At 38.5% G+C, this 20238-nt stretch overlaps 1 protein-coding gene across 5 annotated transcripts in view; it reads left to right on the top strand.

The window, feature by feature from the left end:
• LOC119559607 (transcription-associated protein 1) overlaps nucleotides 1-20238 on the top strand; it is a 518267-nt gene that overhangs the window by 337519 nt on the left and 160510 nt on the right. For all 5 annotated transcript variants that reach the window (XM_037872625.1, XM_037872623.1, XM_037872624.1 and 2 more), the window contains 2 exons: nucleotides 5398-8182; nucleotides 13670-14206. In XM_037872625.1, the coding sequence (XP_037728553.1) occupies nucleotides 5398-8182; nucleotides 13670-14206 (3322 nt within the window). The remainder of the gene's footprint in view (nucleotides 1-5397; nucleotides 8183-13669; nucleotides 14207-20238) is intronic.

The following is a 20238-nucleotide window of genomic DNA, read 5'->3' as shown; positions in this document are numbered from 1 at the left end:
TTCAGGTGGATGACCTGCTTGTTGGCTCCCCGGGAAGTGAGCGTCTAGGAGCAGGTCCAAGGACTCTTTACTGGAGTCTGACCATGATCCATCTGCTTTTTGAAGATAGCCCAAAGGCGCGGCTGTCTTAGAGAGTATTTTCCTGAGCTTTGAGGCATCAGTTGTTTTTTCTATGTCAGAGCAGAAGGTCTGCCATGCCGTTCGTTTTGCTCTTCTAATGGCCTTTTTGTAGGAGGCTAGTTCAAACTTGTAGTTCAGCCAGTTGCTGTCCTCATTTCCCGCCTTTGCTCTGTTAAACAGGCATCTGCAGTTGGTTCTGAGGATAGATAGTTGTTGGGTCCACCAGGGGGGTTTTTTCCTTCCTCTTGGTTTCTCTGTGGGGCATGCCACTTTGAAGGCAGTGTTGCATGCCTCTGTGAATTTGTATACTGTTTCGTCCAGCTCATGTGGGTTTGTGATGCTTTCTGACGGTTCCATGGGGAGGAACTTTTTGACTGCGCCTACGAGTGAATCTGATACCAAAGTTAGATCTATGATCGTTTGGCAAGCGTTAGTTATGAAAGTAGGGGCATTGCCCCTATTGCATAAGAATAGGTTCGAACTTAGAATAAAATCAAAAAGAGACTCACCTCTGTCGTTGTTGTTTGGGCAACCCCACTGGGTGTGATGGGCGTTGGCGTCACAGCCTATTACCAATCCGTTCTTGAGCTTTTCGCATTCCTCTGCTAGTCCTCTGACCAGCGCATCTGGGGGGTTTTCCTTCTCAAAGGCCAAATAGGCCGATAGAACCCTTATAGAGCCACTCTGCAGCTCCAGGCTTACTGCGGTGTTGTCTCCGTTGCTGTAATTGCGAAGTAGAAATATACTAAGATGCCTTTTGGCTAATATGCAGGTTCGAATTTTACCTTCTTTGGGGTCAAGCATAAGCTTGTATTCCTTTGTTCCTAGTCCAGCAACCTTGCCTCCTACAACCCAAGGTTCCTGTACGAGGACTAGGTCGGCTCCGCCTTCTGTCAGGCGAAGCAGAAATGCAGCAGACGCTGCTTTACTGTGGTGAAGGTTTATTTGTAGAAGTCTTAATGACATCTACAGCTTCAACCTCCACCACAGTGACGTCGGCCTCCTCTGTGTCGCTGAGGTCCACGTCCTCGATTGCCGGTCCGAGCGCACGCATCTCTCTGCTTAGCGACGAATCGGTAGAGTAGCCGTCCTCCGGCCCATCAGGTGCCTCCAACTCCTCAGCAAGCACCTGCTCGGCTGGGTTGCCGGCAGAGCTGCTAGCGGCGTTGGAGTCGCCCTTATACACTTTGATGTGTATCGCACTGAACCCGAAGTTCAGCACTCCACGAGCAGTCTCGATCGGAGCTACTGACTCCTTGTTCAGGACCAAAACCGCCTGGTTGACTTGTTTCTGGGGATCCTGCCCTCCGGATGTCCCCTGTCAATCAGGACAAGTAATACACGATTCTTCGTGATTTCGGCGAAAGAGACCGATGGCTGGATCTTAGATCTCTTCGCCGATGGCCCGGGTAGTTCGAGGGATCGCTGCCTTTTCGCCTGAGTCGCCGCTTGAGTGGGCTTTTCCTGCCCGTAGTTTGGGAGCACCTTCCTTGCCCACTCTACCTTCTTTAGCCATTCAGGCGAAGGCGTGGCAACGGTGCTCCTGGTGTGTGAGCGCAGAGTCTGGGCGGCAGTCCGCCTTTCTGCGTATGTATATTTAGCACCAGCGGGTGGCCCGAGCGCCTTGGCAGTGCCTACCGTTGCTTTCGGCGCAGATGCGCACGTAGCGGAGGCGTTTGCGGTTGGCTTTCTGCCACCCATCATCCCCAGTTTGGGATGCGGCCCTTTCTGGGCCGTGCTGGTATGGAAGGTGGAACCAGTGTTCGTCTTATCCATGGGTTTTTAAGAGTACCCGTCTCTATGTTTTTTGTTTTTTTGTCTTCTGTTTTTTGATCCATAATTTGGTCCCACGAGTTGCGGAGAAGGGGAAGAGTCCGCCCGGGCAGAGATCCGCGATGCCCGGGTAAGGCGATAGTTAGAACAGGGGGTCGCCATGTCCCTGAGCACACCGTTTGAGACTGGGCTATTTTTGATCCGGGCCCCCAGCCAGGCTCACCCTTGGCACGGTCCGTATTACACCGTAGTCCGGCCCGGAGTGAGATGTTGTTTGGGAGGGGAGTTGGGTAGGTGTTGTGTTGGGAGTGGGTTTGTGTAAAGCAACTATTTAGATGCGGCTGAACAACTCGCATCGTCGGTAGTTGATATCAAGTCAGTAGAACACCTTATAATTTAAAAAAAAATTAAGCGGCAAATTTATTTCTTTCACGAATAATTTACGGATAATTAACGGCAAATTGTCAATAGGAAAAAAGTTTGGATATCAAAAGTTGTTCTGCTAACTTGATGCGTATGTTGCCCCAGCTAGGCGACCTTGGAACCATCTCACAAGTTCCTCAGCCGAGGAATGTTAAGTATTATGCAAAAATACTATCTTTTGTTTTGTAAAGTTTATTTGCTTTCCAAATTTTTTTCTCAAATGGTTCAGGTATCGCCACCCGTGGGGATACCTGAACCACCCTATGGGGATAGTTGAACCACCTATCAGGATAACACAAAAACTACAATTGTATAAAAAAAGTGTAATTTATTTCTTTGTGCATGCCTTCTTTCTGTTCGAATATAAACATTGCACCTTTACAGCATGAAATCAAACATTACAATATTGCTATTTATTCTTATTTTTTTTTCTTGAGTTTTCTGATTGTGTTTTTCCGCGATCAATTTTTCTGCGGTGAGTCTGTAGCAATGATACTCCTTCCTCGTTTTCTTCCCCGAGTCGTCTGTTTTCGTGGTTTAGCCTTTGGGTACCCTCGTAAGTCCTCCTGGTTCATGTATCCCCACAAGTCATTAGCCAATTAGAAGTGATTTGAAGAAAACATGAAATATTTAAACTGCGTGAGCTATCCGTGGAAATATCATAATTTGCGTCAACTTACGATAAAATACAATTTTATGAAGTTCAATGCCACTGGCGAAGCACGATAAAATTATTCCAAGAAACGTTAGGTCACAATTGAAGCTGCAAACGGCGAATACAAACTTCGATTAGCGATAAAAACGACAAAAATCGTTTGACGCGACTGTGCGTGCGTGTGAGGTTAGGATATCGACTAAGTAAGCAACACACATATAGATGGCGCACAAAATCATGACAGAAGGTGAAATATTTGTAGTGCTTCATCTATCCCCGTGGTTCACCTATCCCCACTCTCCCCTATATATTCTTGATCAGCATCACTAGATGAGTCGATGAACGCTAAGATCTCGGATACTATAAGAGCTAGGCTATTGGGATTTGGCATGCAGATTCCTGAGACTCTTACGCAGCGCGAGTTTGTTTCAGCAGCGTGCCATGCCCACTCTAACGCCCACAAACCGCCCAAAACTGGGGCTCCTACAGTTTTGATGCTAGAATAAAGATTTTAACTGAAATGTATTGTTCTTATCAATACCTATCGATTGACCCAAAAAAAAGATTGCCAAGTTTCACTTGTGAATCACCTTGGGAATCACGTTAGACATGTCCTCTTGCACAAGTGAAGAACAAGTGACGCTCCGTATAGAAAATTGTATGGGATGTCCGCATTTTCACAAGTGAAAATTCAAATGAAAATTTTTCGAAGTCCTACGGGATTTCACTTGTTCCTTATACTCATTTTTCGTATGGCCAGTCACGTGCCGGTGACACGTCCCAAGTGAAAATCAGAATTTTTCCATGAGTTTTCACTTGCGAAATCACTTGCAAGTGACACGTCCCATGTGAAATCACTTGTGAAAATAAGAATTTTTCCATGAGTTTTCACTTGTGAAATCACTTGCAAGTGACACGTCCCAAAGATTTCCTTTGGAAAAATGAAAATCAGAATTTTTCCTATGAGTTTTAAATTATGAAAATAAAGAATTTAAAATACATACATTTTTATTTACTTTTAAATTCATTTTAATTAAAAAGTGATATTTAGGTTATCTGTTAAATGACAACTATTATAGTAAGCCTTGTTTTATGTTACGTTATTGGCTTTTTACATTGGTCATCGCTTTCCTTAAACCTTTGCCCGGGTCCTCCGAATCCTTGGCCAACGCTCCTAAAAAAATTGTGGGCATTTGATTAAAAAATGCGTTTTACTTGTTTATTTGTATATTTACCTTTTAGAGCTGTGTATAAACCCTTTGCGGGATTTTTTTTGCCACAGAACATTTCGTCATCCACTTTCGGCTAACGGAACCCATTGAATACCTTCAAAATGTACGTACTTTAAACTAAGATCAATGCACATCTTAAACTTAACGTAGCACTTACCAGATTATATTATATTAACTTAAATAAACGATTAAAGTAACTCTGCTGCGCACAATTAAAATGGATGCTTCGCTTTCAATCATTTAAACAGAATGCACCAAGTCTTTTTTTCACCCCTTTACTTGATTTCTTTTGTTTTCTCTTCGTTGTTGGCGCGTGCCACTGCACCTATACCCTTTATAAAGCGAAAAATATCCGACTACATAATTTATACGTCTTGATTTTTTGATGTGATTTTTTTAAAAATGTTAATTCTAAAATGCTTTAAATATTTAAATCAATTTTTATGGACTTAATTTCTATAACTAAACTAAAAAATTATATTGTAATAAAAATGTATAATAAGTAAACATAACATAAGTAAATTCAATTTACATGATTTTACTATAATCAAATAATTTAATTTTATAAAACAATATTAGTGGGTTTCTTTCGATATACAATAATGCTCCTAAAATATTAGGGCATTCACATGTCGGTGCTCTACGAAAATTTTTTCGCCGAAATATTAGTCGCTAGCCGAACATAACGGAGAGACGCAAAAAAAAATGACGGACCGGCCGAAATTTGTCTCTGCGAGCGCAGAGTGCAGGCAGATTATAAGACAAGAAAGAGAGGGAAATCTCCGAGTATCTGCCTCTCTTTGTTGCACGATCGTTTTCGTAGGCAGTCTTCTACGCTGTGCCGACTGCTCTGCTGACGTCAACAGCGGCACAGCGTTTTAGGCACAAAAAAAAAACAAAAAAGCTTTTTGCCTTGAGCCATGTCACCGCGTCCCTAATGCAGAACTGAAGGGTAGCTTCCGACGAATCTGGCGTACCCTTTTACTTTACGAGTAACAGATATAAAAAATGTAGGCCCAAGAACAAACTGAAAACGCGTTGAATTATGAGTGTCAATTTTAAAATCAGGTAACTTAACTTTATCAGAAACTCATGGTCGCCTTCGTATAGCATTATGAATATATTGTTTTATTAGCTGGTGATAGTTTATTTAATATATTTAATTAAATTTTTTCTTGCATAATTTATTTTCAGGTGCGTTATGCTTTTAAAAATGGCAATGCGTCCTGAGATTTGGCCTCAACCTTTTGATATTAAGCTTAATTGGCTTGATAAAGTTCTTGCAACAGTGGAAACTCCTCATCACAACTTAAACAACATTTGCACTGGAATCGATTTTTTAACATTTTTAACTACTATATTGAACAAGGACCAGTTACTATCAATTGTAAGACCAGTTCAACGAGGCTTGTCCTTATGTATAATTCATCAAAATACTCGGATTGTGCGATTAATGCATATGTTTTTAACACGAATGATGGGAATTTTTCCACCAGACACGCAACACAAACATGACGATCTTGATTTATTATATAGTGCTGTTAGTAAAATGATTGGCGAAAACCTCACGTTTTACGAAAAGAGTCCGCAACCGAATGCGTCGTCGCTATTTGGTGCCTTAATGATTTTAAAGGCGTGCACCACGAATAACCACAATTATATCGATCGAATTTTGGTTCAATTTATAAGAGTTCTAAATCGTCTTACAAAGGATCATATAAATACAATAAACGGCAATGTTAACAGCCAACTCCCTGATTCAAATTCATTACCTTTAGAGCTCTTGGTGCTTTCGCTAGAATTAATAAAAAATAGAATTTTTATAATGAGTGTGGAAATCAGAAAACTTTTTATAGGTACAATTTTGGTTAGTCTTATAGAAAAAAGCTCGGAAGTAAAAATTATAAAATGTATAATTAAAATGATGGATGACTGGATTAAAACAAAAGAACCAAATGTTATGATTCAAGTTCCATCTATTCGGGAAAAATCTGCTTTGCTGGTAAAACTAATGCAGAACGTTGACAAAAAATTCACAGATGAAATTGAACTGAATGTACAATTCTTAGAAATTATAAACTTTATATATAGAGATGAAATTCTTAAGCAAACAGAATTAACAAGCAAACTAGAGGGAGCATTTTTGAACGGCTTACGATTTCAAAATCCGCATATACGGGCCAAATTTTTTGAGATTTTAGACTCTTCAATGCGTCGTAGACTTCACGATAGATTATTATATATTATTTGTTCTCAAGCATGGGACACAATTGGTTCCCATTATTGGATAAAGCAATGCATTGAATTGCTTATCTTAACAGCTAATACAATGATGCAAATTCAGTGTTCAAATGAAGAATTGAAAGTACCCAGCATTACTTCAGTTATTCCAGCTAACTCAGCCGAAACACAAGAAAATTCGTTTGTGTCCTTCCTATCATCTCAATCGGAATCTTTTGATATTATTCAAGGTGTTGATGATAAAGATGACGTGTTTGATATTGATTTAACTCTCGAATTCACCGCTGATCGAAAAGATGATTGTCTACAAATATTACCAACTCGACGTGCTACGTTAGTTGAACTAGTTTATAAGCAAGCTGAATTTTTGGAAGCAAATCGAAATATAAGGACCGATCAGATGCTTGTCGCTACTTCTCAGCTTTGTCATATCGACACGAAATTAGCTCAATGCATTTGGATATCTATATTTCCACGTATTTGGAGTATATTTACTGAAGATCAAAAGCATAACATCACAAAGGAATTAATACCCTTTTTATCGTCTGGAACCAATGTCAATCAAAAGGATTGCTTTCCAAGTACACTGAACACTTTTGTAGAGAGTTTGACTAAATGCACGCCATCCATATATATTCCCCCTAATTTATTAGCATACCTTGGAAAATCTCATAACCTGTGGCACAGAGCAATCCTGGTTTTAGAGGATATGTCAGTTAATCAAAGTAAGGATAACTCTAAAGATGTGGATTTTAATTTTTCCGATTCAGATAATCAAGAATCAAAAAATATATTTGACTCACTTTCAAAAATGTATTCTTCAATGCATGAGGAAGATCTGTGGGCTGGCCTTTGGCTTAAATTTGCAAACTATCCGGAAACAAATATAGCGGTTTCGTATGAACAAATGGGATTTTTCGAAGAAGCTCAAGGTGCTTATGACCTAGCAATGACCAAATTTAAACAAGATTTAAATAACGGTGTCGTTAATACATATGTTAATAGCGAATTATTATTGTGGGAAAAGCACTGGATGCGATGTGCTAAGGAATTGAATCAGTGGGACATTCTACTGGACTATGCCCAAACCAATAAAGATAAAAATATGTTTTTAATTCTTGAAAGTTCATGGCGCGTACCTGATTGGAATTTAATGAAAACATCTTTAGCTAAAACAGAACAATGTTATTTGAAACATCATGGTTTTAAAATAAACCTTTACAAAGGCTATTTGAATATACTTCACCAAGAAGAAAGGCAAAATGGCAGTGTAGAAAGATATGTAGAGATTGCATCTAGCTTATGTATTCGTGAATGGCGGCGATTACCCAACATAGTTTCACATATACACCTGCCATATCTTCAAGCTTCACAACAAATTATGGAACTTCATGAAGCAAGTCAAATCCACCAAGGACTGGCCCAATCTCGTAGCAATTCATTGCACGATATGAAAGCCATTGTTAAAACCTGGCGTAATCGGTTACCAATTATTTCTGACGACTTATCACATTGGAGTGATATATTTACTTGGCGACAACATCACTACCAAATAATAACACAACACCTAGAGCAACAATCAGATCAAGGAAGTACAATGCTAGGAGTACATGCATCAGCACAAGCAATTATTTCCTTTGGAAAAATTGCTAGAAAACACAATTTGACAGGTGTTTGTCAAGAAACATTGTCCAGGATATATACCATTCCTTCCGTTCCGATTGTGGATTGTTTTCAGGTAATTTTAAATTAAATTTAATTGTTACGTCCCAATGGCCAATTTAATGAAAACAAGAAAGTATGCTAAATTCGGCAAGCAAATGTTACATTTCAAAAATTGATATACATATACCCTTGCAGAGGGTATTATGATTTCAGTCAGAAGTTTGCAACGCAGTGAAGGAGACGTTTCTGACCCCATAAAGTATATATATTCTTGATCAGCATCACTAGACGAGTCGATCTAGCCTTATCCGTCTGTCCGTCCGATTCTACGCAAACTAGTCTCTCAGTTTTAAAGCTATCGGGCTGAAAATTTTCCAGGTAGTATATTTTTTGCAGGTTGTATATAAGTCGGAACCATTCGGATCCGACAACTACATCTTATTGCTCCTATTGGAATAACTATATCTTTGGTGTTTTTTTAACATATAACCTCCTACGCTTGGAAATAAAATTTTTTAATTAGTTCTGAATTTCGAATTTAGTTTTATCAAAATCGGACAACTATATCATATAGCTGCCATCGGAAAATTGGTGTGAAAATAATATGAAACAAATTATAGCTTCGGTGTTTGGGAATATCATTATATTGTTGAACGTTGATGCACTAAGAGCAGTACAAACAAGTGGCCCAAACGACACCAAGCACGTGCTTGTTACGCGCGGGCCCATTTTTGTTTCGGGCAATTACAGTTCGCGAGGAAGGTACATAGAACAAATAAAGACAGGACAAAACATAGATCAACAAGACTAAAGCAAATGAGTTAAGTTTTTAATTTTTAATACAGGGATAGAGGTTGAGGAACAAATTAAATGATATAGGTTGTTATAATTATTAGAAAGAACGCGAAAGGACTCGTGCTGACTAAAATTAGATGGACATCGTGGCTAGTTGATAGGATAGTAGTTTCGCATTAGACTAACAGGAACATTGAAAGTTAGGCGGCTTACCAAATCTACAGAATCAATATCGCCTCTGATAGGATTATTCAAAAAAATAATACCAAGCATAGTTCTACGGTTTACTAGACTAGGAAAATTAATTAATAGCAATCTACTCGAGTAAGAAGGCATCCTGACGTTTTGATCCCAGTTCAAACCACATAAGGTAAAAAGAAGACATTGTTTCTGTACGGACTCTATACGGTCAATGTGCACTTCCAAACGGAAGAACAGTATTCTATTCTAGGACGGACAAGGGAGGTAAATAATAATTTGATAGTGTATGGATCATCAAATTCTTTAGACCAACACTTTATAAACCCAAAAACACTCATAGCTTTATTTACAGTAGAGGTTAGGTGGGAGTCAAATAAAAGTTTAGGATCTAGGAGAACACCTTAATCGTTTACTGAGTATATTCGGTCCAGGGACATGTTCTGAAGAGAGTAACTCATAAAGTTGAATTTAAGATAGTTTAAATTCAAAAGGTTGTACTGACACCATTACTGGAATTTATTAATGTCTGACTGCAAGCAGAAACAAGACTCAATATTATTATATGATAAACAAAGCTTAACATCATCAGCATACATTAGTACACGAGAGTGAGTTACGATAGAGGGAAGATCATTTATAAACAGAGTTAACAGCAAAGGGCCTAAATGACTGTCCTGAGGCACTCCAGATGTCACATTGATCATCTTGGAAACAGCGTTTTTGAATAAAACCCTCTGAGATCTACCATTGAAATAACTTGAAATCCAAGTTAACAGATTATTCGGAAACCCGAGCTGATCTAATTTGAATAAAAGAAGAGAGTGGTTTACAGAGTCAAAGGCTTTACTAAAATCTGTATATATAGCGTCTGTCTGCAATTTTTCGTTAAACCCATCTATTACAAAAGATGTCAATTCGAGCAGGTTAGTGGTGGTCGATCTTCGCTTAACAAAACCATGTTGACACGGCGATATTAAAGAGGAGCACAAATGTTGCAACTGAGACGTAATAATGCGTTCAAATATTTTAGGAATTGCAGACAATTTGGAGATTCCTCTATAGTTCTGAACATTAACCTTCGCACCCTTTTTGTGGAATGGAATAAGAAAAGAATCTTTCCAGATAGTAGGAAAAACAGATGATGAGATAGACAAATGAAAAAGTTTAAGAATGGGTTTACAAATAGTTCGGGCACAAAACTTAAGCACGCACCCAGGGAGTCCATCTGGCCTCGGAGAATAGGTTGGCGTTATAGTTTCTAAGTCACTTAAGAGAGAACTTTCGGTAATTACAGGAGAAACAAGGAAGAACGCTATAGTCGAGTACCTCGACTATCAGATACCCGTTACTCAGCTAAAAGGACCAAAGGAAAATGGAGATATGCAGAAAAGCGAGGTTGAAATGCGCCACCTACCGGCGGTAGACAGATTTAAGCGTTGTGGGCGTTAGAGCGGGCGTGGCAAAGTTTTTTTTGGATCAATCGATAGGTATTGACAAGACCAATACATTTCAGTTACAAATTTTTATCTAGCATGAATATTGTGAGCGCCACAGGCTTGGGCGGTTTGTGGGCGTTAGAGTGGGCGTGGCATATTCGCGGGACAAAATTGCGCTGCGCTCAAGCCTTCGGAATCTAAATCTGAAATCCCATTTCTCTATCTTTGATATTTTCCGAGATATCTGCGTTCATATTTACGATTTTTTGAAGTTTGTGGGTGGTTTGTGGGCGTTCAAGTGGGCGTGGCAAACTTTTTTTTGGGTCAATCGATAGGTATTGATGAGAACAATACATTTCAGTTAAAATTTTTATTCTAGCATCAAAGCTGTAGGAGCCACAGTTTTGGGCGGTTTGTGGGCGTAAAAGTGGGCGTGGCAGTCTACTGAAACAAACTTGCGCTGCGTAAGAAGCTCAGGAATCTGCACGCCTAATCTCAATAGCCTAGCTCTTATAGTTTCCAAGATCTCAGCGTTCATCCGGACGGACAGACAGACGGACAGACGGACAGACGGACAGACGGACAGACGGACAGACGGACATGGCTAGATCGACTCGGCTAGTGATCCTGATCAAGAATATATATACTTTATGGGGTCGGAAACGCTTCCTTCTGCCTGTTACATACTTTCCGACGAATCTAGTATACCCTTTTACTCTACGAGTAACGGGTATAAAAATACAATTTTCCCTGTTTAAGTGATTAGGGTAGCTAGAATTAGACCAAGAAACAGAACTATAAGTAGATTGGAAGAATTCAGCAAATAAATCTGCAATTTCGGGATCCGTAGATGCCTCAATAGAGTTTAATCGTACTGATGATGGCAAGGCTGAAGACTTTCGCTTAGCATTGACAAAGTTATAAAACTGCCTTGGATCCTTTGAAAATTCAAATTTACATCGGTTCAAATACATGGAATAGCAATGACTGTTAAGTACATTAAAATTAGTACGAGCCACCACATATCTTGTTCCAAAAAAGATTATCAGTTTGGATCGTCACCTAATGACGTTTTTATACCCTTGCAGAGGGTATATTGATTTAAGTCAGAAGTTTGCAACGCAGTGAAGGAGACGTTTCCGACCCCATAAAGTATATATATTCTTGATCAGCATGACTATATGAATGTCCGTCCGTTTCTACGCAAACTCTCATTTTTGAAGCAATCGGGCTGAAACTTCCCCAAAAGTCTTCTTCCTTTTGCAGGTAGTATATAAGTCGGAACTAGCCGGATCGGACAACTATATCATATAGATACCGTAGGAATAATCGGAAAAACAAATTTAACAAAATTATATCTTTGGTGTTTTTTAGCATAAACCCTCCTAAGCATGGAAATAACATTTTTTAATTAGTTTTGAGTTTCGAATTAAATTTGATCGAAATCGGACGACTATATCATATAGCTGCCAGAGGAACGATCGGAAAATTGGTGGAAAAATAATATGAAACAAATTATAGCTTCGGTGTTTTTTGACATATTATCTTATACTATCGGAAATATCATTTTTTGTATTTTTAAATTTAATAATTATAGCTGCAATGGTATACAAGCTTCGGCTTGCCGAAGTTAACTTCCTTTCTTGTTTCTCATTAATTTTCCGATAGTTCCTATGGCACCTAAATAATATGGTCGTCCAATTAAAAAACAAATTTTTCGAAATTCTTAAATCATAATTTTACCATATTAGAAAAAAAACAGAGAATTCTTAAAGATCAAGATGGCATGGACAATAATAGGATTGAATTGCAGAACAATTTTATTAAGCTTGATAATATCCTTAACTTTAAAAAAATCAACAGCGAATTATTAATGTCAGAGATTCTGCATTTAGTACAGTTTAACACCTTAAATTTAAGAACTTAAAGAGTTTAAAGAGTTTATTTCTTAAAATGTATACATTTAAGGTTGCATTTGGCTTAGATTCTTGTTTACTCAATCGGAAACTGTCTATAACCAAATCCAAATAAATAAAGCGCAAGAATTTCTAGAACCTACTTGCTTAATCCAAAAATTGTAGCTTTTATAGTTTTCGAGATATCAGCGATCATTTTTTAAGGTTTGTCAGCAGTTTGTGGGCGTTAGAGCAGGCGTGGACTCTTAGAATATGCGTTATTATCATATGATCACATCGTTCATACGGACGGACAAGCAGACGGACATGGCTAACTCGACTCGTCTAGTGACCCTGATCAAGAATATATACTTTATGGGGTCGGAAACGCTTCCTTCTGCCTGTTACATACTTTCCGAAGAATCTAGTATACCCTTATGCTCTACGAGTAACGGGTATTAAAAATGTAAAAAATTTAAGCATATTCGCGTAACAAACTTGCGCTGCGTTCAAGACTACGGAATCTAAATCTGAGATTCGAAATTTCTACCTTTGATAGTTTCCGAGATATCCGCGTTCAAACTTACGATTTTTTGAAGTTTGTGGGCGTTAAAGTGGGCGTGGAAACCTTTTTTGGGTCAATCGATAGGTATTGATTAGAACAATACATTCCAGTTAAAATTTTTATTCTAGCATCAAAACTGTAGGAGGATTGTGGGCGTAAGAGTGGGCGTGGCACTCTGCTGAATCAAACCTGCGCTGCGCAGAAATCTCAGGAATCTACATGACAAATCCCAGTATTGTAGCTCTTATAGTTTCCGTGATCTCGGCGTTCATACGGACAGACGGACATGGCTAGATCGATTAGGCTAGTGATCCTGATCAAGAATATGTATACTTTATGGGGTCGGAAACGCTTTCTTTTACCTGTTACATGCATTCCGACGAATTTAGAATGCCCTTTTACTCTACGAGTATACATATTTTCTAAAGCGAACTGAAAATATTTTATTTTCACTAAATGAAATAAAAAAATTTGATTATTTTTATGCCACGGCTCTAGTTTAATTTGTACTGTACATATTTAAGTTAAATCACAGCTGTAATCGAAAAATACTGACAGACCGACAGACTGCAGACTTATGCACTGCTCTAACTCATGTATCGTTGCAGAAGTTAGTTTCTGTAGTTATCCTATAAAGATTTCTGAAATTTTTATCTCTTTTTATGCAGAAAATTCGGCAGCAAGTAAAATGCTACCTCCAAATGCCCTCAACCTCTGGAAAAAATGAAATTAACGAAGCCTTGGAAGTTATTGAATCCACCAATTTAAAATACTTTACTGGTGAAATGAATGCTGAATTTTATGCTTTAAAAGGGCTTTTGCTTGCCCAAATTGGACGAACTGAAGAAGCTGGAAAATCATTTAGTGCTGCTGCACAGCTTCATGATGGTCTTACAAAAGCCTGGGCTATGTGGGGCGATTACATGGAACAAATTTTTCTTAAAGAAAGAAAAATTTCACTAGCTGCTAATGCATTAATATGTTATTTACACGCAAGCAGAAATCAAATTGAAAGCAAAACCAGAAAATATATTGCAAAAGTTTTATGGTTCATGTCTTATGATAACCACACGAAAACTCTCTTAAGTACATTGGAAAAATATGTCCCAGGCATTCCACCCTCTTATTGGCTTCCATGGATACCTCAATTACTGTGCTGCTTGGAGCAAATTGAGGGCGACGTTATATTAAACCTTTTAAGTCAAGTAAGTATTAAAATTACAATTTTAATATCCTTGCATAGTGTAATATAAACATTGTAGATGAATGTCTGCCGTAAGAGCATATAAAACGGAGAAAAAATTGTGAATGTGATCACTTCTATATGTTTCGATGTTTAACATTTTGAATGTATATTATTTTAAACACATTCTAATTCGTTTATCAGCAAAACTATTAAATCTTCGGCTTGCCGAAATAAGGCTTCGTACTCATTTTAATGTACAATCCATCTTACGATATGTATAGAAAAACACAAAAATGCAGGGCATCAACTCACAGTACAAACCGTAAGAGTTAGTGGAACCATTTTTACTCAACATTTCATAGGGGGCCTAGATTACCACTAAAAAAAAGAATTAAGGAACAATATAAATACTATTAAAAACTTCGTAACGTCTAATGTGTTTGTATCATCGCGTTTTTAACAAAAATTTAGTTTATAACCAGGAAGAACGCTATAGTCGAGTACCTCGACTATCAGATACCCGTTACTCAGCTAAAAGGACCAAAGGAAAATGGAGATATGGAAGCAGCAAAGCGAGATTGAAAAGCGCCACCTACCGGCGGTAGACAGATTTCAGCGTTGTGGGCGTTAGAGTGGGCGTGGCAAAGTTTTTTTGAATCAATCGATAGGTATTGACGAGACCAATACATTTCAGTTAAAATTTTGTATCTAGCATGAAAATTGTGGGCGCCACAGGCTTGGGCGGTTTGTGGGCGTTAGCGTGAGAGAACAATACATTTCAGTTAAAATTTTTATTCTAGCTTCAAAGCTGTAGGAGCCACAGTTTTGGGCGGTTTGTGGGCGTTAGAGTGGGCGCGACACTCTGCTGAAACAAACTTGCGCTGCGTAAGAAGCTCAGGAATCTGCACGCCAAATCTCAATAGCCTAGCTCTTATAGTTTCCGAGATCTCAGCGTTCATCCGGACGGACAGACAGACGGACATGGCTAGATCGACTCGGCTAGTGATCCTGATCAAGAATATATATACTTTATGGGGTCGGAAACGCTTCATTCTGCCTGTGACATACTTCCCGACGAATGTAGTATACCCTTTTACTCTACGAGTAACGGGTATAAAAAGAAGAAATCAAAAACCAACAACAAAATTTAAGTCCCCCGTTATTTGGGATAAAACTTACAACATTTTTAATCAAAAAAATATACACTATTGATTCAATCAAGATGAGTTTTTTATCACGGCTTTATCTACGGCCCACGTGCAAATTACCTTTCTCCTTAGTGAAGTTGTATATAAAATTTAATTTTATTTTTTAACTTTACTTATTCAATATTACATAGTCATATGTCGAACTTATTATTAATTCACTGCTCTTTAATTTTCACTTCGTTGAACTGCTCGATTCGATTCTCATAAACGGACTGCCCTGCCTTGAGTTCAATGATCAATAATCAAAACTCGGCTTAAGAGATTTATCTCAAAAGAATCACCACAAAGAATCAAAGGAATCATCACAAAAAGTGACCACCGTGAACGCCGTGAACTTTCTGCTGTTTCTTCCAGAGGAATTTGCCAGTACCCACCCTTTAAGTCCACGCTGCTGATACACCGTGCTTCTCGTAGTTGGTCCAGGATGTAGTCATATGTGGCATTGGGTATGCGCTATTTGAGCTGATTTGCCTGAAATCGACACACAATCTCCATTTGCCGGTTCTTTTCTCCAACATCACTATGGGAGAGCTGTAAGGGCTCTTTGAGTGCTCGATGAAACCCATTTGTAGGAGTTCGTGCACCTTCGCATTAATTTTCCCTTTGGGGTTTTTGGGGTAGTATCTTTGGTTAATAAGCTTGTCGTCCTTCATGGTGATTTGGTGCTCAGCCACGTTTAGTGTTCCACTCATTGTACGGAAATCTGCCAGTTCTCCCTCCAGGAATTGCTCGATGCTCTTGAGCAACTGCCACTGAAAACTTTTCCACAGGTATTACAGGCATCAGATCTCGGCGCCGACTTGTGTGAGTAAACTCCATCTTAGCACCAACGATTCTACTACCCCTGGTAATATTATCAGGCTCATGGTCAGTCGCTTGTTACCGAATTCGACATATACTTCGAGCTGCGCGCTTATCCCGCTGCACCTCCCATCTGCCAACCTAACTTTCTGTCTTGTCCTTGTAGTCTTTCCCAGAGCAGCCAGATTATCCGCCAGCTCTTCGCTAATGAATCCTCGGGGTCCTCGATCCACCGATCGTCACCGCTGCGGGCAACTGCTGCTCCTCTTTAATTAGCTTGCCAGTTAGAATCGACCCCCGCTTGGCTCTCTGCGTTGGAATCGCTGGCCACTTCCCGCTCCTTAACAGCATTCTATGCTTCTCACCCCACCCTGCCGCACATCCAGCAGATGAGCAACGGCTGGTTCTGGCAACCTCTTGCCCAATGTCCGTGCCCACCGCACTTGTGATGATGACACGAGAGGTAAGGTTGGATGGGTAGGGGAGCGGCAGTTTAAGTTGAAAATATTTATATATTTTGCTTTTAGCTTTCATTTAGGACGAAGAACAAAAATAACTTTAGCAATTGAACAAAACAAAGAAAAAATTCTTAAGAACCCAGTAAGCTAAAGCGAAATGTTATTTATTAAGTTTAAGGCCTAGTATTCAACCTAACATAAAGTCGTCCAAAAATCAAAAACTTCATATAAAAAAATCGTCAAGGCAAAGAGATTGATAAGTTAAAAAGGTGTGTAATCTGAAATAACACATTCTGCGCACAGTGTTTTAAAATGCAGCTTGACTCCTTATCAGGACCAGATGAGTATTAAACGTCAATAGAGGACATTCCTTCAAGAACGACGTTCTCTGTGAAAGGGGATAGGAATATGTTATTAGCGTGCGGTATATATATATGTACGTTTTATGGTTTAGAATAATAAGTTGACTGGAAAAAAGATTCAAATTAGTTTAAAATCTCGGGAGCAGAATTTTCTGTTCTGTTAAGATAGCGAAGGGACGAAGGAGTTAACAAAAGAGAAAATTTTTTTTTGAATCGGTGCGAAAGTTTTCTTTACACTATGAAAGGTATTGATTATAGGATTGACTATTTTAAGTAAGGAATTGGCAGCGGATGGAGGAGTAACGGTCAAAGTCAAGTAGAAATCAGGATTTTCGAATTATTAAAAAAGCCTTGATTTTTTTTAGGTACGACAAATGTTTGGAAAACCACGGGGGCTTAGAAGAAGGAGAAACAGCTAATGATGGGAAAAAAGCTTTCAGGGCCGGATAAATGGAGTTGTAAAATTGTAGGACAGCGGAATCCAAATCTTTGATTGCTAATAAAAATGTTCAGTCAACCTCGAAAGGAATATACAAGGGTGGTCAAAAGTATTTTCACAAAAAAAAAGTTAAATATACTCATAATTTGAACTTACATCTTGTTAACTTTGGCATCAATGGAAAGGTAATTTAAATGCCGTTTGAATGATACAATACATTTCTTAACACGTTCAGTACTTATTGAAAAGGACGAATTTGTGTGAAAAGGTCATTTTTGAACTTTTTTCCTCGACTTGAAAACTTAAATTTTTTGATGCAAAAAGTTTCTTCAAACAAAAATAATAGTAACTGCAAAAAGAATTTTTCAAAAATCATTTTGCTTATATTTTTTTCAACAGGAAAACTTGGGTGACAAGGATCTTTAGGAAAGGAAATTGCGTTGACTGTAAAAACTGTAGCAAGAGCGGCATCACTTCCAATTATTTTTAACAGGGTTGATTTGAGCGAGTGCTTGTTATCCCATCGATAAAATCATGACAAATGTTAGGTAGCAAAAGATTAGAGTCATTATGGGTGTTTGTGCCTAACCGAAGTAGACACTTGCAGGACGATCGCGTCGCGGCAATGGTAACGATGGTTACTGTAATGCCGGACCACAGGCGATGGGGGAACTGCGATGAGGTTGAGCTAACGTGGTTAGCTGCTAGTTATGTATGATGGACGTTGATGCACTACGAGCAGTACAAACAAGTGGCCCAACGACACCAAGCACGTGCTTGTTACGCGCGGGGCCCTTTTATAAATTTGGGCAAAAATGCGAGTTTGCGAGGAAGATACAAAAAACAAATAGAGACGGGACACAAATGAAAATAAAAGAAGCAACTAAGAATGAAGCAAATGAGTTAAAATATTAGTTTTTAATACCGGGATAGAAGATGATGTGCAAATTAAATGGTAAAGATTGTTATAATTATTACATAGAACGCGAAAGGGCTCGTGCAGACAAAAATTTGATGTACATCGTGGCAAATTTAGGGAATAATAATTTCGTGTTAGTCTAGCAGGGACATTGAAAGTTAGGCGGTTTACAAGTTCTACAGAATCAATATCACCTCTAATAAGATTTTGCATAAAAATAGTACCAAGCATTGTTCTACGATTTACAAGTGTAGGTAAATTAAGCAATAGTAATCTACTCTGATAGGAAGGTAGCCTTACGTTTTGATCCCAGTTCAAACTACGAAGGGCAAAAAGAAGAAATTTTTTTTGTACCGACTCAATACGGTCAATGTGCACTTGATATTGTGGACTCCAAACCGAAGAACAATATTCCAAAATAGGACGGACAAGGGAGGTAAATAATAATTTGGTTGTATAAGGGTCATCAAATTCTTTTGACCAACGCTTTATAAACCCAAGAACACTCATGGCCTTGTTGACAGTGGACATTATGTGGCAGTCAAATTTAAGTTTTGGGTCCAGAAGAACGCCTAAGTCATTAACGGAATATATACGGTCGAGTGACGTATTTTGAAGAGAGTAACTAACAAAAGTAGGAGTACCCCTATAAAAAGTCATAACGTTGCATTTAAGGCAGTTCAAATTTAAAAGGTTATACTCACACCATCCCTGAAAACAATCAATATCTGACTGTAAGTTGAAACCCGACGCTATATCGTTATATGATAAACAAAGCTTAACATCATCAGCACACATTAGTACACGAGAATGTTTTATGGTAGAGGGAAGATCGTTAATAAACAAAGTAAACAGCAAAGGACCCAAATGACTACCCTGAGGCACTCCAGATGTCACGTAGATCAATTTTGAAACAGCGTTCTTGAATATAACCCTCTGAGTCCTACCATTCAAATAACTTGAAATCCAAGTTAATAGCTTACATGGAAACCCAAGCTGATTTAATTTGAATAATAGAAGAGAGTGGTTGACAGAGTCAAAGGCCTTACTAAAATCTGTATATATAACGTCTGTCTGCAATTTTTTGTTAAATCCATCTATTACAAAAGATGTAAATTCGAGCAGGTTAGTGGTGGTCGATCTTCGCTTAACAAAACCATGTTGACACGGAGATATCAAAGAGGAGCAGAAATGTTGCAAATGAGAGGTAATAATGCGTTCAAATGTTTTAGGAATTGCAGACAATTTGGAGATTCCTCTATATTTCTGAACATTCACCTTCGCATTATTTTTGTGGAGTGAAATAATAAAAGAATCTTTCCAGATAGTAGGAAAAACAGATGATGAGATAGACAAATGAAAAAGTTTAAGAGTGGGTTTACAAATAGTTCGGGCACAAAACTTAAGCACGCACCCAGGGAGTCCATCTGGCCCCGGAGAATAGGTTGGCGTTATAGTTTCTAAGTCACTTAAGAGAGAACTTTCGGTAATTACAGGAGAAAAAATACAATTTTCCCTGTTTAGGTTATTGAGGTAGCTAGAAGTAGACCAAGAAACAGAACTATAAGTAGATTGGAAGAATTCAGCAAATAAATCTGCAATTTCGGGATCCGGAGATGCCTCAATAGAGTTTAATCGTACTGATGATGGTAATGATGAAGACTTTCGCTTAGCATTAGCAAAGTTATAAAACTGCCTCGGATCCTTTGAAAATTCAAATTTACATCGGTTCAAATACATGGAATAGCAATGACTATTAAGTACATTAAAAATAGTACGAGCCACCACATATCTTAAAAAATCGGATGGCCTACCCGACTTTTTGTACTTATTATAGAAGTTTGTTTTAAGGTTTCTAAGTCTT

This window comes from Drosophila subpulchrella, unplaced genomic scaffold, assembly GCF_014743375.2.
Source record: "Drosophila subpulchrella strain 33 F10 #4 breed RU33 unplaced genomic scaffold, RU_Dsub_v1.1 Primary Assembly Seq26, whole genome shotgun sequence".
NCBI lineage: Eukaryota > Metazoa > Arthropoda > Insecta > Diptera > Drosophilidae > Drosophila > Drosophila subpulchrella.
Note: the sequence above shows the minus strand (reverse complement) of the source record. Positions and strands in the feature narration are given on the sequence as shown.